This window comes from Halichoerus grypus, chromosome 5 (genome assembly GCF_964656455.1).
Source record: "Halichoerus grypus chromosome 5, mHalGry1.hap1.1, whole genome shotgun sequence".
Classification (NCBI taxonomy): Eukaryota; Metazoa; Chordata; class Mammalia; order Carnivora; family Phocidae; genus Halichoerus; species Halichoerus grypus.
This window is the reverse complement of record NC_135716.1, coordinates 9081067-9102760: the sequence shown is the minus strand read 5'-3', so window position 1 is coordinate 9102760 and position 21694 is coordinate 9081067. Positions and strand designations below refer to the sequence as shown.

At 49.2% G+C, this 21694-nt stretch overlaps 1 protein-coding gene across 1 annotated transcript in view; it reads right to left on the bottom strand.

Moving 5' to 3' along the window:
• Positions 1-609: 609 nt before the first annotated feature.
• SLA (Src like adaptor) overlaps positions 610-21694 on the bottom strand; it is a 34501-nt gene continuing 13416 nt past the window's right edge. Inside the window, exons 3-8 of the mRNA XM_036091138.2 lie at positions 14540-14639; positions 13657-13743; positions 10675-10778; positions 8304-8435; positions 3238-3370; positions 610-2660 (exon numbers count right to left, since the gene is read on the bottom strand). Of these exons, the coding sequence (XP_035947031.1) occupies positions 2447-2660; positions 3238-3370; positions 8304-8435; positions 10675-10778; positions 13657-13743; positions 14540-14639 (770 nt within the window). The 3' untranslated portion in view covers positions 610-2446. The remainder of the gene's footprint in view (positions 2661-3237; positions 3371-8303; positions 8436-10674; positions 10779-13656; positions 13744-14539; positions 14640-21694) is intronic.

Below are 21694 nucleotides of genomic sequence, written 5' to 3'. Positions count from 1 at the left end.
GCCTCAGCTCATATGGGAGCTCAAACGCATCCACTGGCAGGGAGGCCTTTCCTAAGCAGGCATCTAGGTAAATGAGTCCTCACCCCGTCACGCTCAGGTCCAGCAGCCCAGGTTAATTTCTGCACTACCTTCCCTGCCGTGACAAAGTTTCTTGTTTATTTATGATCTCAAGCTCCATGATATCAGAGACCTCATCTGGTTTTCACTGCTACAGCCCTAGTGTCTGGAGCCATGTCTGGCATTTAGTAGGTGTCCAGAAAAATATGTGTAGAAATAAAGTCTTGGAAAAACAGAAAGCCGGGGTATCACAAGTGATCCGCAGAAGTTACCTAGGTGAGGCAGAATGCTCATAGCAATTGCTAAGAAGTTGTTCTCTCCCCTGACCCCCTGTGTCCACCTTCAAGTTTGATAAGACACCCTCCAAATTCACAAAATCCAGTTTTCTTAAGGCTGCACTTCAAGAAAAAGCTGAGCTGCTAACCAGTGCGGTTCTTCTTGGTGTTCCTTGCTCTCACCTCTCTCCAGGGGCAAGTTTGTCTGAAAATTCAAGACCCAAAGAAGGTTCCGAATGAGCCACCCACCCACCTCGTCCAGAAAGGTCTCCCCACATGCCAAGGGTTAAATATTTATTAGGTATATTTTAATCAGAAATAAATACATGATTTAGCAAAGTGTAATGCTTCCCAGTTAGAAATGCCTCTGAGTGCTCCCCAAAAGTTCCCAGCACACTAGTTACAACGGAAAACAATGCATAAGACACCGTACAAACATCTGGCTTTTGCGAGGTCACCCTCCCTTGTGGTGGAAGTCAGCATCCACAGTGTTATATTCATTTCCCACACATCGGCTGGCCCCTTGAAATGGCCTTTAGGGGCTCTTGGGGGAAACCGTAAATGTCTTCTTGTATAAACACACAAGAGTCTGATGATACAGAAAATCACGTAAATGCATATACACATAACACCAGCACAGTGATCTCAGATCTACGGAATGCGTGTGGTGAACAGACAGACATTTCGTATCAGGCAGCGAAGGGTTCCACGGGTACCCCTCCCCGCCGAATCCCTTTGCAACAGGGGAAAATGAGTCATGGGTGCATCTGCAGCCCCCTTCCTAACAAGATCCGGATGGGCGGCCTCAAGATAAATACTTCTCCTTTTCTAGAACTTTGCTGTGCTTTCTCTCTCATCTCTTAAAATTAGTAGGACAGAATTAAAGCCACTCTGCCTCCCCTCTTTCCTGGAGCTCAGCAGTTTTCTTCATGTGGCTGCCAGGCCCTTCTTAGAATAAAATACTGATGATAGAGAAAAATCACATAAATGAATTAATCCTTTAGAATTAGAATTAATTCTTTAGAATTTAGTCAATTTGCCATTTCCAAAAAGGCCAACCATTCTCGCCTACTCAATCCAGCTGCACTTACCCTCTGCGAAGGTGCAGCTGAGGCATGAGCTCATGGGCCACCATGGCCTGACCCAGTCCCCCCGGAGCCATGAGCTGATTTTTCCTTCTACAACCCACTTTCACGATATTTGTCTGTAGATTTTTCTCCCTGTCTACACGGTGGGTGCCTCTGCTGATCCTTTTTTCTTTTATTCCCTTTCTTTCTTTCTTTCTTTCAACCTGACGCGGGACTTAACACAGTTAGCTCTTCGGGCAATCATGAGTAAACAACTGATGCATTTTTGTTGGCAAGAGTCCCAGCCTGTCAGAGAAGCTCTTTCTGTGCCGCGAAGCCACAGCTGAGGAGACCAGGAAAGCTTGCACAGCTCCAAGGCGACCCTCCCATTTTCCCACAAGCAGCCTCCCTCTCTCCCCTTTGCCTCGCCCTCTACAGACAGGGAGGCTGTCTGATTCCTGGCAGCAGCAGGCCACTGGGATCTCCTGATTCAGGGATGATAAGGAAGATTAACATTTAGTGTCACTGAGTTCCCTTAAAAAGAGAGGAGCTGCATACCAAAGGTCTCTTTCTGGGTTGGTTAGAAAAGCTCGTGGCGGGGGACCCATTTGCAAACCTGGACTGGCCAGACCGCAGTTTGTGGCTCATCTTCTTCCCAGGCTTTTCTCGCTCCAGAGTTATCTCCAATGAGCTCAGAGTGTGATCATCTGGACAGTTCGTTGAACAGTCTTGTGCACTTTCTTGTGAGATAATGTCTTTATCTTTCCCACAAACACAACGAGCACACACACATAGATGGGGCTCTTCTGAAATGTTCCCCAATCACATCGTGATTCAACGTTTCGTGATGTCTCAGTACTGATCAGACACCAGGGAGGGGTTCCCTTTGTCATGATGTGGACAGAGAAGATGTGAGTTTGAGTCTTCTTGGCTTCTGGAAGATGTGCGGTTCCCTAGGGGCCAGGGAACAATGCCTCCCTGCCAGATCCCAGGTGACAGTTCCAACCTCTGTTATTTTGGGTATACACGATGGTGTCTGTTCTCAGGCTAGTCTTCAAAATATGGTGGTGATGAGAAGAAGGAGCTCTTCCTCTTGCTCCCACTATATATCAAGGACATGCTTTTCTTCTTGCGATCGAAGGAGGTGTTGTCATCGCTGGTCAGGGACAGGTAGGAAGCGATGCTTTCTCGAAGGCCATAGCTGAAAAGGGACTCATCTACACCAAGTGGGTTCCTGGCTCCCTCAGGGTCCTCTTGCAGTCTGTGAATGCAAAGAATGGGGACAGAGGAAGGGAAAGAAGAGACGGGCATAGAGAGAGGGAGAACAAGAAGATGGGAGAAGGAAAAAAAGAAGAAAAAAAAGCCTGGTTAATATTTCTCTAACTTACTGTCCTAATTCTGCTTCTTACATTTGTTGCCATGTGATCTTGGAGAAATCACTTAACCTCTCGGAACCACCATTAACTTGAATGGCTATAACTTCCAACTGCAAATTTGAATGAATATTTCTTTATGACTTTTACAAGGAAGAGTAGATTTTCTTCATCTCCCAGGCAATTCTGATCTCTGATTTTCTTTGAATTTGCCAATGGAATGTCAGGATCAGTGTTTGGTTAAGATAACTCACTACTCCCAACTACAGATATCCTACGAAATGCAATGGCAGTGAGGCCTGAAGCTGGGTTAGGGTCTCCCAGGGGACAGTGGGATTCTGTGGGTTGCAGTGTCCCGCTCAGCCTTCCACAGCGAGGGCTGTAGCCTCCTGTATTTTCAGCTGTCAGGCTCTCACACAGGTTTGGGGGTCATACATTCATGCAGGACACACACACACACCCCACCTGGGCACCCTCTTCCAGTCGAAGTTCTTCTGGCGCAAGGTGACAGGTGAGTCAGGGGCCCTCACGGCCGGGGTGGCCGTGCTCTGAGTGAGGCAGGGTGTGGTCAGCACACAGCAGAGGCCATCAGCCACCTCTGAGGAGGGAAGCAGACAACTGGTCAGTGACCCTGGGATGCCCCAGCCAGCGTGGGGTGTGGGGCCTGAGGGACCATCCAGTACAGCCCCCTGGTTGTTCACATGGGGAAACTGAGGCCAAGATAGGAAAGAGGCATGGCAGGGTGGAGAGTCAGGTATCCAGTTGCTTAAGAAATGTTAATGTGCCCTGAATATGTACTGTGCTTATGTGCCCTGAATATGTACTCCTGCTTGTACAGAGGAGGAGCACATGAAGCAGTAAGATTTGCTCCAGGAATTCTTAATCTCAGGAAACAAACTGAGGGTTGCTGGAGTGGGGGGTGGGGTGGGAGGGATGGGGTGGCTGGGTGATAGACATTGGGGAGGGTATGTGCTATGGTGAGCGCTGTGAATTGTGCAAGACTGTTGAATCACAGATCTGTACCTCTGAAACAAATAATGCGATATATGTTAAGAAAAAAAAAAAGAAGAAGATAGCAGGAGGGGAAGAATGAAGAGGGGGAAATAGGAGGGGGAGACGAACCATGAGAGACAATGGACTCTGAAAAACAAACTGAGGGTTCTAGAGGGGAGGAGGGTGGGAGGATGGGTTAGCCTGGTGATGGGTATTAAAGAGGGCACGTTCTGCATGGAGCACTGGGTGTTATGCACAAACAATGAATCATGGAACACTACATCAAAAACTAATGATGTACTGTATGGTGATTAACATAACAATAAAAAAGTAAAAAAAAAAAAAAACAAGAGATGGAAGTTCCGGGAAGGGCCAATGGGAAGACACCTTCTAGAAACTAGCCTCTAGTTGTGGAAGGTAAAGAGGTGGCTGCTCAGCCAGGAAATGAAGAGAAGGACATCTTAATTAGCATAGGTTAAGGATTAAATGGGAAGTGAGGCCGTAGCAGCTAGGAATGTTGACTGACTTTCTTGAATCTTTTACATTCTTTGTATAACCTCATGTTGTCATGGAGCCTTTAGAAAATGAAATTCAAACCAAAAAGTGTGATTAGAAAAAAAAAAGATAAAACTGACTACATAACTGTTAAAAAAAAAAAAAAAGATTGGCTCCAGGATCAACTACACTTGGATTTGGATTTCAACTACGCCCCTGATTGTGAATCCCTTTGACCCTCTCCGAGCCTCAGTTTCCTGGACCACACACTGAGAGGACAGGCTAACAAGTGAGAACAGCTGACAGGAGGCCCGGCCTCTAGGGTTTCACGCTCGAGCATGGCTCCATCACGTGCGCCATGTGTAAGGTGGGGTCCAAGTCCGAGGAACAGCGCATCCTCCTGCACAGGTGGCTCATGCATGTGCAGGAAGACAGGAGAATAGAACACGCCCAGAAAGAAAACAGGAAGGAAGAGGGAACAAGCAGGAAGGCAGGAATAAAGAAAGGTGGGAGGGAGGGAGGGGGAGGAAGTAAACACAGAACAAAAAAAGAAAAGACACCAGAAAAGAAGGAGGAAGACTTAGACAAAGATAAAGGCAAACAAGAGAAAGTGGACAAAGGAAAAAATGAAGAAGTATCTCTCTTCTCTAGCCTGGATGCTCATGCACAAAGAGAATGAAAATTAAATAATCCATTGCTTCCCCTCCCCCCTAACATCCCTCCCAGGGTCGCTCATCTCTCCAGGAGCATCAGGTTCTAGCCTCCACCTCCCGTGGCTGTGGGAAAGCTTTGGTTCTGGCTGTGCTCAGACTTTTTTTTTTTTTTTTAAAGATTTTATGTATTTAATTGAGAGACAGAGAGTGACAACCAGAGAGCATGAGACAAGGGAGGGTCAGAGTGGGAAGCAGACCCCCCCGCTGAGCAGGGAGCCCAATGCAGGGCTAGATCCTGGAACTCCCGGATCCATGACCTGAGCTGAAGGCAGACGCCCAACTGACTGAGCCTCCTAGGCGCCCCTCAAATGTTCTTATAGACAGAGAAAATCCCGTGTGGCTTTGTTCAGGTTGTAGACCCCAGTGCAGGGGGCACGGAGTGGCCGAGGACATGAGACATTGCTGGCTTGCTGCAGGACAGAGCCCCCTGGCCAGGTTTAAGGGAGCACATTTACTTCTGGCCATCTCCGCCTCCCAACTTATTTAGGGAGCTCTGGGTGCTCTTGCCAAGGAACAAAAGGAGGTTGTAGCTGAAGAAGCAAACCCAGGCTAGCAGAGCGTGGCAGCCAGTAATGCCTTGTTTCTTGGTGTTCGGTCAGACTTTCACCATGAACTCAAATGTCCACCCACATTGGTCGAAAAATGCGAGATTGGACCCTGAGATTAGGGGGAGCTTAACTGGATGTGCATCTGAAATAATGCCCTGTCCTGGGCTGGAAATTGAAACGACCTCCCAGGTTAGGAGGTGAGGGAGATGGAGCTGGACGCAGACTGAAGCCACCGATGCCAGGAGACAGCACGGGGCGGAGGGGGTTTGTGAGAGGTTAACCCTGAGGGCGAGCCGGAATCCCCACAAAGAGTAGAAGGACCAACACCTCCAGCACCCCACCTGAGCGCAGTGCTCAGCTAACCCCCACGCTTCATCTCAGCGCGGCCCCCGCAGCTCTGAGCGGCAATATTTTTACACCCACTTGGAGGAGGATCCCTGGGCTCAGGTCACTTGCTCAAGGTCACAGAGATGTGATCCGAACCTGCCTCATCGACTTGGAACCAGATACTTGTTCCGAAGGCAATCCATTACCTCCAAAATGGGGGAGAGAGAGGTCCTATCTGCCTCTGAGGTCTGGACACACTCCCCTCAGTTTCCCCACTCTGTAGAATTTTCCAGAATGCTTATTCCTCTCACACACCTGGGCTCCCAACCACTCTACATTCAGGGGTCCCCCTTTTCAGCCCTTTGCTTTCCTGGCCATATTTGGGGACTTGTGCCCGACCTCCTCTGTCCTCTCAGTCACCACCATGCCTGGGATCTTTAGGGGCCAGACCTTTACACTCATGGTTTTGTGTTTGGTCCTAACAATAGTCTCATAAGAGGCATGGGGACTGAAGTCCCCATTTTAGAGATGAAGAAACTGAGGCTCCAAGATGTTAATGAATTTTCCCAGGGCACCAGGTAATAAATATAAGCCACCTGGAACACTAAGATGTCTGTTCAGAGCCCTTAGCACAAAATTTTTCTGATTTTGTGTCTCTGGGTAGAATCTGGAGGGAGGTTAAACTGGCCACCTTGTTTCCATTTGGGGGGTCCCCAGGGGCACAGGAAGCCCCTGACACAGTGGCCAGGGACATATTTCTGGAAGGCACTGCTCTTGCACTGGGGCAAGCCGCTCGGGTGCTCTTGGCCTGGACGCCGCGTGGGTCTCCCAGGCTGTACAATCAGCTGGAGCAGCATCCTTCTCATGTTTGCTTTTGTCTATGCAAAACTTATGGTCTCCCCACCCCTCTGATGATTGTTATTAAAAGCCAAATACCACAACCAACCTTTACTCATAATCAGTAAAAGTTGACTATCTCCAGGACTCCCTTCCTCTTTCATTTTTAGCTAAGCTGCTAGGTTTCCAGGCACCAAAGAAGTCACATTTGGTATCACTTATTTTGCATTTGCCCCATTCCGTAATTACGCTACATTAGGGTACACGTTACATGAACAAGCCAGTCATTGCCACCACCTGCCAGGGGGCTGTTCGCATCCACCTTGCATGAACGGGGTGCTGCAGCTGAGAGATGGGGGTCTCTTCCCAATGTCTCCCAGAGCCCGGCTCCGAGCTTGGGCCTGTGTCTCCCAAGAGACCATTCCGCCTCTATGTCCTGCCCTTCTTCTCACTGGGCAGGTGTGATAACCCAAGCCCTGTGGGCTCCTTTCACCTTGAAACGCCCTTCAAGACCCCACACCCTGTAGAATGCTAGCAAAGATACCCAGGGGTGTGAGGTCTGGAACCGGAAGTGGGAAGACACATACAACGTGAGAGCAACTTCCTCTTCCTTCCAACAGGCAGGGGAAGGGAGGAGGAAGGAGGAGTCGTGGTCTTGGGGACAGCGGCCAATGTGAGCAGGAGCCCACCTTTACGTGTCAGGCCCTCCCCTCAGCGCTTTCCGTCCACTATCCCGAGGATTCCTCACAACACCCCAAGGCATAAAGGCGAACAACAAGCCCGGGGTTGCCCAGAAGATCTGGGATGTGAACGCAGAAGTTCCAGAGCCAACTTTTTACTATTTCCGCCTTATCCCATGGGTAAAATGTCACCTCCTGACCTGGCATTCAGGCCTGTCACAGTCTAACTCTGATCTCCTCTTTTGAGTCTACTCTTCCCTGTCACCTCCATCAAAACCCTCTCTGCTGCTGCCGTCTTGGAGGGCGCTCCCCATCCTGGCCAGTGTGGAACGCTGGGACCTCCCTCCTGGGCCTGGAGAAGCATCTCCAGGAACGAAGTGCAGCCCCGGTCTTTAGAGCTTGCCAGAAAAGCCAGACTAGGACACAGTTCACTCGGTCATGAGGCAGAGGGACCCCATTCGAGGGAAAGGCCGGCACTTATAGGAGCTGAGAAGACAGGCAGTTGATCCTGACTCCTAACACATATCAAGAAGGTGGCTTCCTGTTGCCTCGAAGGCTGAGGAGGATTTTGCCAGGCAGGAAGGGACATGAGTGGCATTTCCAAACAAAACCTCAGGGGTCCACAAGGAAATGCCAATAGTTTGCCATTGCAAATATTGAGGTATTCTATTTCTTTCCATCTGCAGGTGGAAAGAGGGTGAGGGTGAGGTCGAGATTAGCTGCATTTTACCTACTTACGCAGCCTTCGCAGGCAGCCTGTTTTAACTTGAAACCTACAATCTGCATTAACAAGAAAAGAGCAGATTAAGGGAGCAGGGTGAGAGCCAAGTCAGTCACCTGGCACGAGTCGGGGACCCGTGCCTGTCCTAGACACAGGCACCACGGGGCAGTTAACCAAGAGGGGCTTCATTGATCTGTCCCCATGGGGTGCTTCTTACCGGAATAGTGATTCACCAGGTCCTCCAGGCACTGGAAGGTGAGCCTCGGGGAGATGTAATACCAGTTGTTCGGCAGGCGAAAGATGCGGTAATGCTTCACCTGCCTGTGTCTCACCGAGAGAGAATAAAAACCTGTGGGAGACGGGGGCCGGGTCAGAGGCATCCCACATGGTCCCCGCCGAGGGCGGCGATGGAGAGAATCCCTCAGCCTTGGGATGCAAGGAGAATACCCAGATGTGCACTCCTGCGTTTGGAGGAGCAGTTGCTAGGACCCCGTCTTCAGGGACTGCACTCACTCTGCAGAGACCCCAGGAGCGCACTCCTTTAGCGGCCCCACCACATTAGCCGCACAGATTTTTAGGGGCACCTGCTTAATCTTTGCTCTGTGAGCCTACCATTCCAGGTGCTTCCACATCCTCTTCTGGAAAGCCACCACGTCATACCACTTTCTGGTCCCTGTTCCCTCTTGGTTATGCCTTACGCTTGGTTTTCTCAGAAATTTGGAAAAAGGAGCAGCTAAGACTTTTTCTGGGTATCCCTAAGAAACATGTCCAACATGCCATTTCTCCTTAAGCACCATGAAGGTAGTGATGCAGTAGGGGTTAGGAAGGGCAGAAGTTAGGGCAAGCACCTTCCCCTCTCCTAGCCTCGATTTTCCCAAGTGGAAAGTGGGAGACTTGGACCTAAGTGCCTTCTGCTCTGTCCTTTGGGTCCCAGGAGTGCAAACATTCACGAGACAGTGAGTGGAGGACATGAGCATTTACTGAGTCTCTGCTGTCTCTCCGGGCTGCTCGTGGGCTAAGCTGTTTCCAAGTGCTGTCCCCAGGTATGTTACAGATTCAGAAATGAAGCTCCGAGCCCCTGAGTGCTATGGCCAGAGGCACGCAGCTTGGAAATGGCAGATCTGGGGTCTGACCCTTGTCCTGATGGGCATTCCTACCTTTGCCCCAGGCCTGCCCTCTGAAGCCCAACATGCATCTTCCTATAACACTGACAGGAACTGGAAGTATGGTGAGCAGGTCAAAGGTGGCAGGTGGAAAATTATCAGAACTTTGCATACCCAAGGGAGCAGAGCCTGCTACCCGCCCACCCCCAGCCCAGCCCCGGCCCAGCTCGGCTGCAGATCTGCCTGAAAGCATCTTTATTTTTAGATCAGCTCTGGAACCTCAAGCTGGGTTCCTCCCTCACTTGGCCATGCCAGCTTAGAAGTCCTGTCTGAGTCTGGGTCTCCCACCTCTGGGGACTGCCAGGGCATGCACAGGAAATGTGGTCTTTGCTTTGATCTTGTTTTCCCCTAGCACATTAGAGTTTTTGAGAGAAAAGTTGTTCTTGAATTTTCTAACCATAGATAGATGGTCCCTGCTTCTCCACAGTAAGGCTGATGCTAATTTTGGTGAAGGGCTCGAGCTCCAAAATGCACTGGCCCTTAGTAGGTATGTGGGAAATACTCTCAGATATTGCATTTCCTCTTCTCTGATATTGAGGATACAAGAAGCAGGCTAAGAACCTGAATGTATCTTTTGTTTTTAAAATGGTGTTATTCTTAGTTAGTCTGGGAAAGCCCTAACTGGGAAGGGTCTTGCTCCTGTGAGTTAAAGTGCTTACCACACCCCAGAAACTGTGCTAAGTACCTTCCTAGTGTCAATCCCCTGTTCTAGGAAAGGGTACCCAGGCTTAGTGAGACAGGTGCCTGTCAGTAATGCATACAGCCAAAACTAGAATTCAGAGCCCTTGTTCTGAACCATGACAAAGAGCCCAGCTATTTTGTTTTCACTGAATTGCTTAATGTGTAAGACGTAAGGAAGTTGTAACGATAATGATCATGGTGCGTAAGTAAGGGCATACATCTGCCTGTCCTGATTCTCTAAGATGCCTGAATTCATCGTAGGGCACAGTGGAAACCAGTGCTGAAGGTCTCCTGTGTAGCAAGAGCACTGTAAACGCAGTTATGATTGCATATGGCACCCCAGATGAACATACTGCCCTCGGAGAAGTAAACGACCCGCCCAAGGCACAGAGCTAGCGAGCGTGGGCCGGGCCTAGTCCCAAGCCTGCTCACTCGGGCCCAGTGCTGCCTACACCTGCTCTTTGTTTTGCTTCCCAGTTGATGGGATGTTTCGCAGCGGGAGCCTGCGGGGCTCATTGAGTCCGGCCGTGGCCTCACCCTGCCAGGTCCCCCGCTCCCTGGCTCTGGGCCCCTAGCTTTCACTCTGGCCTCTCCAGGGGTGTGTAGGCTGCAGGAAGCTCACCAGATCGGATGGGTTTGCATGTGTTGTGGGAGGAGGCAAAATGAGCCGTGTCATGAATCAGTCCGGAACAAAACCTGCTGCTCTCAGCCCCGGCATGGAAAGGGGAGTCGGAGGCCGCTCACCTTTCTTCGTCTCACTCTCTCGGATCATGAAGGAGCCCATCTTCGTGTCTGGCAGCTGGAGCAGCTCCTCTGCCTTGTCTCTGCCCAGCCCTTCAAACAGCCAGCTGGGAAATAGAAGGGAAGGGAGGCATGAGTATCCTGAGCACACCTTCCCCCAACCAGGCAGGTGGCGCTGAAATTCAGAGCAGGGTCCAGTTCCTATAAAACTGTTGGGATTCAAAAGAGGTGGGCAATTGGCCCTTCCTCTCTCCCTCCCTCCCTCCCTCCCTTCCTTCCTTCTTTTAATCATTCAGATAAAATTCCTGAGTGCCTACCCCACGCCAGGTATCACATCAGACAACGAGGCCACAAAGATGCATAAAATACCTTTCTCATCTTGTTCTCAAATGCCAGCCGGACCGTGCCCACTCTGTATTATATGACATAGAAGCGTTCTAAACCTCAATAAGGTACCGCGATAAGGTTTGGCATTTTGTTTAAGGTCTCTGCCTTGTATTGTAGCCTCCCCACCTCTCTCCCTCACCACCCCATGAGGGCAACGACTATGTCTGTCTGTTTGGGTTTTGTCTTTGTGTCCAGGGTATTGAGCTTGGTGTGTATTTGTGAATGAATAAATGGGCACAAGAAAGACATGGTGGTGCATAATTCCACCAACTTAACAAGCCCCACATTGCATTCATTATATTCCCCTCCTATCTTCTCTTGTTCAACATATTTTAAACAAAGTTGTCATTGCACGATGCATTGACATGTGTTTCTGTATTTCTTGCTTTTTTTTTTTTCACTTAACAGTAAAAAAAAAAAAAAAAAAGCAGTTGTAACACTGTGGTCCAACTTTCCAACAGAATGTTCACCTTCCATACGACAGCCAACACTCTTGAATATGCTTTCAGAAGCAGCTCCGTGCACAAAGGAATCTGTGTTCTAAGGAAGTGGGCACTTCCTCATTTTTCAGAACAGCCTCAGACAGATCCCAGCGTGGAAGAAAATGCTTCGTTAGCACTTGGCTGGAGTGTCCTCAGAAGCAATTATACCTCCTTTTTAACAGTCTCCATATTTCAGGGAGTGAACCCTGGCTTTTAATCCATAGGTCTGAACTAGTGCATATGCTGTGGCAAATGTTAATGCTTCACTGCATCACATCCTTTGCTATCCCCAAGGCACACAAGCGAGTCCTTTTAGCACCGTGGCTGCGAGGCTGTTATAAGACCATAGACTTATAATCGGATACCGTTTATTTATGTACTGGCCTCGAAGAGCGCTTTTTGTGTTAAGATCATGATTCGGCCTAATATTTTAACTACCCCTTTAGTTCTGCACAACATACGCGCTTAGTGTCTGTGACCAACATTCATCCTCCCAGGAAATTCCACTCATAAAAATGAATACAAGAAGAACAATAGCGACAGCCATATATGAATACTAATTATGGGCATTATGCATATTTTAGGCATTGAAATCTGATCCTCACATACACCCTCTAAGAAGGGTAGTCTTGCCTCCCTTTCACTGATGAGGATACTGAGGGTCAGAGTGAGTAAGTAATTTGTCCAAGTTCCTGCATATCAGCAACTGGTAAAGCTAGACTTGTAATGCATTTTCCTCGGACCTCGAATTCCATAACCATTCTCCTGCACCGCCTCTCTTCCTAGTCGATATTTTAAAGACATTTATTGCATCTACTAGAGGGGGAGCTCCAGTGGGCTGTGATTACATCTTACTCCTCTAGGCTCCCCACCACCGAGCCCCTGCCAACATGCGGTACCACATCTTCAACATGAAAGTGTTGATGCATGTTTGCTAAATGAGCAGATGGGTCAGTGACACGCAGCTGACTCAAAAGAGTTACTGTGACTGACATCTCTTTCAGACCATGGCTGTCACAGCTGCTTTTGTCCCACCTCTGCTCCCCTTCATCATCCTTGGCTCAGAAATGGCTTTTGGTATTCATAATCAAAATCTGTGACATTGCAATTAAATGCACGGAGTTACATTCTGCAAAATACGCAGGCAGTTACCTCTGCTTTCGGCAGGGGTGAGTGGGTAAAGCTGTTATTTCTGGACCCCTCCAAATAAAAAAAAGTAATGCTTCTCTTTCTTCCTTCCTGTATGCCGAGGTCTGGCCTTGGTAGCTTGCCAGATGAGGAGACTGGGGGTCAAGGAGGTGAAGTAACTTTCCCCTGGCACTTGTGGGGGGCTCCTACCATGGAAGCCAGGGAGCTGAGCCATGCGTATTCCAGCCTAGGGGTGCTGGTCTCCAAAGCCCCGCATCTGCATACCTGCAGGGGAAGGTAGTGTGCTTGTCTGCTTCTCTCTCATGCCCGATTCGTTCGAATTTCTCCTTTCCGGCCTGACTTCTCCATTTGTCAAGTTGGGTACGTAAGTGTTTTGGGCAGTAAGTGTTCTCTGTGTTCTGGATAGGATTTGATAAGAATCTAGCTAAGATGTACCAAGTGCTTACTGTAATGCCGGGCATTGTTCCAAGAACTACCCATGTACTATCCACCTCATCATCCTCACAGCCCTGTACTTTGGTCTTACTATCTATTCTGGCCCCTGTCATTCTGTATTGTGATCTCTGTCTGACAGATGAAGAAAGGAAGCCAAGGCAGGAGCTGTTGAGGAGCTTGCCCAGTGTTGCACGGCCTGCAGGGGACAGAGGCAGGACTGCAACCAGACAGGCTGACTTTAGCAGCTGTGCCCCTTTGATCACGGTTGCTGAATGTGTATCGCTATGTGCCAGGAGCACAGCATTGGAGCCAAAAGGTCCAGCTCCCTTGTCTTACTGATGGGGAAACCGAGTCTCAGATAGGGCAAGGGGTTCGCCAAGATGACACCCTTCCTTATGGACTGAGCGAGAGTAAGAGTGACTGTCTGGAAACTTCCTTTCCACGGTGCCATGCCGGAATCTCTCTGTGCGTGCTCAGCCATCACTAACATCAATATCATGCTTCGTAGATGCCATTTCAGAAATGTACTCACCCGTGGTAAACTCTGGCCACACATATTCCAGGAATATAACTCTCTCGACCAGTGCTAAGGGAAATGGCTTTCCACCAGCCCCCTTCGCTGGAAGAACAAGAACAGACAGGAGAGGGTGGACGGGTGAGTGGCAAAGCGAACGCATGAACAGAGTAATCAGATTTAACCCGGGCCACGTAAGGCCGTTTCTTTTTCAAACCCACCATTGGCCAAAGTTCTCCATATGAAACTGTACTTTTTAAGTGTCTCCCTCATTCCAAGCTAACCAAGAACCCTTCCCACATAGCTGGCACTAGCCACCTTTTGGGGATCCACAGTGAGTGTGTCAGAATTGGGGGCTTTTTAAAACCAAATGTTTACTATGCGGAATTACACGCTGCAATATAACCAAGATGGTTTGTCTGTATTAATGAGGATCTAAGTAAAAGGAGCTTAGAGCCCCCTATCTGTTCTATAGCCCATTTTGAGTCATGGAGAGACAGCAGGATGGAAGGCAATACTTTCTGTTTATCATCAGAAGCTTTCTCAGACCCCCGGGTCCTCCTGCCTGAGCCCCCACTGCACTGGGAGAAAATATCAACACTGCATGGGTGGAAGATGAGACCAACGTGGGAAGCAGAAGTTGGACCGTAAAGGGTCTCAAAAGCCAAGTTAAGGATTTAAATTTAACCCACCAGGCAATGGGGAACCACTGAAGGCTTTAGAGCACTGGCGGTATTAAAGATTAAGCCCTAGGATCTGCTGTATGGGCCAGATTTCTCAACTCAGAATAGGACCAGGGCCCGAGTGGAGTTGGACAACTATAGCTAAAATCTAACGATTCCCACTCAAATTGAGTTCACCCTCTTTAAGGGATTGTGAAACATTTGGAAAGCCAACTCACTCAGAAATCACTCGTAGTTTCTCCCCTCGGCGGAATATGGGGGGGCTGATGTCAGGAGATGGATAATCACTCAGCACGGCCAGGAAGTCGCTATCCAGTCCTGGGGAAACAAAGCCAAGGTGTGTTCTCCTTCACAGGGAACCAAAAGGCGACCCACCCCGGGGAGGGGAGGGCCAAGACGAGTCCCTCCTGTGGACTTCTCAGCTGGAGATACATGACTTGGCTTTGGAACAGCAGTTTATAGCAGGCTCTCCTCTCCTCAGGGATGGTGGCACAGGGAGCTCGAAGGAACCCCAAGGTCGGTGATCCCCTTCCATTTGCAAGCCCACCTTGGCCCTGACATTCTCCTCTGAGAAGTGGGGATCCTGAGGTCCTTGAGCTGGAGTCACAAGATCTGGCTTGAAGGTTTGCTACTGTGTCTACTGATCCCTGTCATCTTGCCCAAGTCCCCAAATGCCTACTAGCCTCAATTTCCCCATCTTTAAAGTGGGGCTAATGCTACCTCACTGCAGGGTCCATCTGGAGATGAGATGAAATTATGCAGCAGTGCCCCATGAATGATAAGGGGCCATAAAAGCTTCTTTTATTATTACCCTCCCTGGGGCCTGTGGGTCCGCATAGTTCACATACTGGGATAGGGTGTGTTGCGATTGGGCTACATGAGTTCTGAGGACCCGCCGGGACTCAAAGACTCTAACTCTGAAACTCCACAAAGCACTTCTTCTTTGTAGGATATAAGGCACCATGCTGGGGGTCTATTTAATAGGGACTTTGGGGTAGGGGTGGGAGAAAAAGTAACTGCTTTTCATCATATGTACATTGAAAGTAATTCTAGTGACATTTTGAAAAGGAAAGCATTCTGTCTGGTTCATGTGAGTACAGCTTACCGTCAGCTAGAGAAGGAGTGATAATATGTGAATTCACTTTTTGGCACTAAGCAAAATCCTGTTTTATACAGCCTTAGCGGTTTGCTGGAATTTGGGTGCATTAGATGCAAGGTATAGTTTTTGGGAAATAATATACCTTAAGAATGGGCTGATTCAGTACCTGTTTGCTCTGATGTTGGGTTTATCCCTCCATCTGCTGGCTGGGCATCTGAACTCAAAATTCTGGGTAACTTACCATGTATTCATTCCCTCAGCAATTGTTCATTGAGTATCTGGGCCAAACACGGCGAACAAAGCAAGCCAAGTCTGCCTGCTCAAATAGAGCTCACGTTCTAGAGAATCCATTAATAATCATGGGAAGGGTCATCACCCGCCCCCTTCACCCCAGGAAAACCAGGAGAAATCCCAGCACTGGGGCATGGCAGGCTTGGTGGCCCAAACTGGCCACTTTCTGGGATCCAGACACCCCCATGCTGGGACTTCTAGACCCCGCCCCTTACAACTCCTATGTCCGGGACTCTGTGGCTCACCAGTGCCCGGACAGAGTAAACCCAAAGATAGCTTCAGGAGTAGAATGTGTGAGAGTGAATCAGAAGCCACTTATCACCATGCAACAGCACATTCAGATATATTGTTCATTTGGGGAAGCTGAGCCACAGACAATAAAGCAGATGAAAGCAAGCATTTTTAGGCGTGAAATGGAAACCAAAGTGATTCATGCTGACTGAAGTCACTGAAAGGAGTCAGGCCTCATGAGAAGGAGCAGGGCCTGGCCAGGGAATGGGTGACCCAGCAGAGCCTCCCCAGAGCCTACGGAGACCCCTCCCTCCCATTCTGCTTTGCTAGATTAAAAAAAAAAAAAAGGATTCTTTCCTTGTGTAGCCCAGACCCCAGCTCAATAGTAGGAGGCAGCACTGCAGTTGGACTTGAAGCCAGAAGTCCCGAGTTCTGATAAAGGGTGGATCCAGATTTTGTGAGGCATGAAGCTCATGCAAATTTGGAAATCCTCTTTAAGAAAAAGAACAGAAAGGAAATTGCAAATACAAAACTGGGTATAGTCCCTAGGAAGCTGTAGTGCCCATGAAGGGGGGCCCCACACAGAGGATCTGGTCAGCTTCCCAGTAAAGCGGGCTGATTTTGAGGCTGACTTTGCACTCTGAGTGTGGCTGCATCCTTCCCCTCTGCGGCCTGCTTTAGTCTGGAAAAAGAGGGGTTGGAAGACACCTTCATGATGGAAATCTGGGCTAATGGTCCCAAATATGAAGGAGCCGCTTATTAACATGGTCTCCACTGCTCAGGAGCAGTGTGACGAGCCGTCGTGTTCTTCTCAATTTGCTGGGATGCCGGGTCCTCAGACCCCACGGACAGGCTGCTCCCTCTGCCAGGAAAGCACCTGCTCTCCCGTTTCTCATCCCTCTTACCACCACCCACCCCCCCGGGAGGTTTGCCTGGTGCTCCTGCTTTACCCCCACCTCGGGGTAAAGCTCTAGGCTTTTCCTTTGAAGCAATTACCCAGGTTGTATTCTGGAGTTTGCAGGAGTCCGGGGGAATGAGTGTGAACTCCACAAGGAGCTGTCCTCCAGCCCCCCACCCAGATCCTGCTGTCCCATCTCTGATGCTCAGGGCAGGTTTAAGGAATGAAGATGAGGAGACATCCCTGTGCTACTGGGCTCTTAAACACTGCCTAACGCGGCCCAAGGGAAGGAAACCTGATTTGTGGCAGCAGCATGGTGGGCGGTCATCACAGAACCAGCCCCTTGTGAAAAACAAGGCTGGAAGGAGAGGCACAGCTTTTGCTATCTGCGACCATCACAGAACCTTGAAATAGACCCTGTGTCTCTGCGGGGGTTGGGGCTTTGATGTCTGCTTCACCGTGAAGACTGTGAAACAGAACAACCGCCTCTCCTTACTTTAAAAACAGAAACAAAAACCACGATCCCATTATCAAAACAATTGTCTCAATAGCGGAAAGAGGCTTCAGGGGCTGGAGAATTTCAATTTCACAATAACAGCGTGGAGCTTCCTGTGGAATTTCCATAATAGTGATGTTTTTACAGCTATAACACTTCCATGTCGCTGAGAAAGCCTCGAGGTGGGGCTTTTGCTTAAAAGCGATGGCCTTGGTGTGGTCCTTCGCAAGGGATTTCATGTGCATTCCTGCCACCTCTCTTACCAGGCCCGGTGGTAGAGTACACGCAAAGTAGGAAAATCAAGTTCACTCCTAGAGCTTGAACACACTGTGAGGTCCCCCTGGAGCCCCAGGTTTTGGGGAGAGCTGAGCCCTGGAATTAAATCAGATAAGTGATTGGCCTCGGGGAGAGGCACGGACCAGATTATCGCAGATTTAAGATAAGGAAACAAAGCGAATGAAGAAGTGTGTCTCGCATAGGCGAGAAACCCAGAGAGGATTTTTCAGAAGAGAGAATGGGCTTTGGAATCAATCAGACCTGGCTTAAATTCTACTTCCATCACTTAATTGTTCTGTGATTTGGGGAGAGATTTATTTTTAACCAATCTGAGCTTGATTTCTTCATGTATAAAAATGGGAAATACCGAAATCTACCCTGTATGACTGGGGTTGGACTCATGATGCAATGTATGTACAGAACCCACCTCCACGGGGCGGTGGGGGGGGGGGGGGACGCTAATATCATGTTTATGGGATGGGTGGGATTAGCATCACATAGTCCAAGACCAATTTCAGCCAATGGTGTCCTAACTTTTGAAAAGCCTCTGGATGTGCAAATTTGAAAATATTCTGTTCTTCTAAAAACAAAATCCATTTGGTGAGAACAGGAGATGAAATCCGGAAGACCAGATATTTACTTATGGCTCAACTTGAAAGTGTGTCATAGTGAACGAACTGTACAAAAGTGTAAAATGGGAAATGAATCCAAAAAAGGAAGGAGACCCAGGCAGAACTCACTAGCCACAGATATTACTTGGTCAAAGGAGGACAGGCCTTTTTTAGCATTATTATTCCTCTTGGAATCATTACCATTTCTTTTTAAATGCTAAAAACCTTTCAGTAGTTTCCATTTATAACTCTAGCAAAGCCAGCCTTTCAGGACTCCCAATGCTCCATACAACCCTAGAGAATATATATTCTTATTTAAAAAATGAAGAAACAAAGGCTGGGAGAGTGTTTAGTAACCTGCAGCAGGAGCATGAGGGTTGTTGAAGCTCCTGGCCATGTCCCTAGGCCACAGAGCTCTCCTTGGCATGTAATTACCAGGCTCTCCCCAATTAGCACTTGCTCCTTGACAGGTTGGGACAAACGCTGACTCCAAATGAGGTTTCCAAGTTGGCACCAGCAGCCGAGTGCAGTTGGTTGGCAAGGAGCTAAACAACCCAGTGCTTTCAGCTTCTGGTTTTGCACGCCCTTGAATCGTGCCCAAATCCATGGCCTCCAGAGGGTCCAAGCAGGCCTTGCTTTCAATGTCTTTTACAGGAAACATATACACACAACTAACCAATCAGACGGGGCTGGGCAGACTCGCCTGATAGGAGATCTACCAAGTTCTGTTGATCACCACAAACCACAGGTTGTACCCGTGGGTCCTATATTGTGGGTTGAAAAGTGAGACGCAGTGGTCCACAAGTTCTGTTCTGTTCCACACCTTGGCTGTCCCATCTCTGAGATGGAGCAGATTGGACCGAGTAGATCTCGAGGCTCTCAGAGGGCACAGCGAGGTGGAGAGACTAGCTCAGGAGCACATGGTAGCAGGCCGAGTGCCCAGTCTCAAAACCCAGTCACCAAGCGGCAGAGGGGGCAGACTCTGTCCCTGGCCACCTGCTCTCCTGATGCTACTGAATACCACCAGCACTACTATTTACTTAACAGTGTCTTTCTTTATGTTAATTTGCTTTAAAAAAAAAAAATCTTTAGCCCCATTCTAGGCACCGTGAAATCGTGGTCTGATGGACGAGATGTATTTCGTATGGTCTCCATTACAAGTGCAGAAGTTGTACATTCAGTGTAAAAAGTTGAATGATCGTGTTCCACCTAGAACCATCTCAGGGGCCAGAAGTGGGATGAGTAAGACCCAGGTGGAAAAGGTGGGTCTAGTCAAAGATCTGTTGCAGGTTCCCTTCCAGGGCACTGGACTGTCTGTGATAGCGATCACTTCCTGTGGAGGCTGGGAGGAGGGAGAATGATGTGTGTAGAGCACTAGGTAATCATGTCTGGCACGTTATAGAGTCACTCCCATCATCCCATTTTACAAGTGAGACCAGAGGGACCCTACGGAGACAAACTGACTTCTCTCATTGCTCATCGGGTGTTAAGAGTAGCAGGACTAAAAGCTGGGTCTGGGGATGCAAACTTTTGGCTCAAACCAGGGGGCTTGTAAGAAATTCCACGGGTTGTTCCCCTCCACCATCATTGAATTCTGATGAGCAGATCTGGGGCGGGGCCCAGTGATCTGCATTTTTGACAACTTTCCAGAGGCTCTGATGCAGGTGGTCTGAGAATCATTCACTGGGGAAGTGCCAGGCTGGGTCAGAGACCTCCCTGCCCCCTTCTTCCTCCTCAGAGCCCCTCCCATGTCTTCTTTCCATGGGGCAGCACCCTAGGTGCTAGGTAAACGCCCCGCTTAGCGCGATTTCTATGCTTGCACAGAAGGGGGTCTGAACAGTGTCTGGGTTTGCATTATGACCTCTGTCAGTGAGATCAGGGTGATAAAAGGTGAAGAGGGGAAAAAAAAAAAAAGAAGGTAAGGTGGGGGAAAATTGTACCTTCAGATTCTATTTAAGGTAGAAATATGTCATTGCCCAGATACATGGGAGTTCCCTAGGTCTTACTCAATTCTGTACTGTCCGTGTCTGGTACAGAGCAAGAGTCTGAAATAAGGATAGGATTGTAGAGAAAATGAGTTATGTGGGTTGATTGGCAAGCAAGTCATGGAACCCCCAATTCGACTGCTTTAAACCTGCTTTTTTGGGGGGGAGGCATTTAGACAGAGCCTCGTGCAATCAGGTTACCCCCAGTGGAGTTTAGGAAAGTGATTCCCTCCACATTCATCAGGTGACTACTTTGTGCTGTCAGTGCTCTGAGAAGGGGATTGTCCTGGTCTCCATTTGACTGCTGAGCCCTGCCCTTCTTCTGGGAGGCTAACTGACTTACCCCAGGTCAAATGGCTTCCAGGGACAACACTAGTAGCTCAGCAAGGTCATTTGTCTCTGAGGCCTGCCCCGTTTCTTCAAGTCCTCCTACCTCTGTGGGTTTTGTGATAGTAGTCTCCAGGAACTGGAGTAATCAGGGATGTTCTAGAAAGCTTCGTTTAGGAGCAAACAGATGGACAAAGCCACATCCCAAGGCATTCACCGTCCTTGCTGGGGGGAACAATACACTCCTAAAAGCTCAGAAAACATGTCTGTCTAGCAGTTTACAGGTGAGGCCTCCTGCTGATCCCTGTGTAGGGCCTGGGGCTTTTGGTGACTTTCATTCTCCACCACTCAGGCTAACGTCAGAGGAAGCTCCACTTGTATGCTGGCCTAAAGCCCTCAGCTCCCCGCACTACTTCCTGGGAGCTGGAGCCTGACCAAATAAGTAAGCATGAGTGTTAGCTGAGTGGGTGCATGTTCCATGAAAACCCGAACCCTCTGCATCCATCGGCTAGAGACTAATGAATGCAGCACCCACTGCAACCACTTTTCTCTCCCTTCTTCGAGTGGATGGCAGGAAAAAAAAGGGGGGGAGGGAAATCAAATTACGACTGATCACAGGGGAAACTTTTCAGGGGTGGGGGATGGAAAAGGCAGCTACTCGTGCTTGATGTGGTTGCCTGGATCACACACTGGGTCCGACCTGGGGAATTCTCTTCACCAGGGGGTGGAGGGCTGGGGAGACCCCTCTACCTCCCTTTTCGAGGTGACCTCCCACCACCCACACAGTGGAAAAAGAGAAACTTATTTCATGAGAATTTGCATTAAAAAACTAAAGGCAAATGAGCGAGCCCTTGGAGACCCATGTTTTCATGGGGTTTGCTCAAGCATGCCGCCCCCCCTGCCCCGGGGCGAGAAGCTGCAGTACAAAATGGCCTCGCTGGGTGGGTGGGTGGGTGTCTCCCGAGCCAGGGTGGGCCCTGGGCGTTTTCCTCAAGCAGCCATGACTAGAAGGGGAAGCTGTGATTTGCAGTGGTTTGGAGAAGGTGGGAGAAGGGCCCAGGCAGCAGGAGGCCTGGCCGACACCCGGTTCTGAGCCTTGCATGGGAGGCAGAGGGGCCCCGGAGCGTGCCGGCTGCCCCACCTCATCACATGGTTCCAT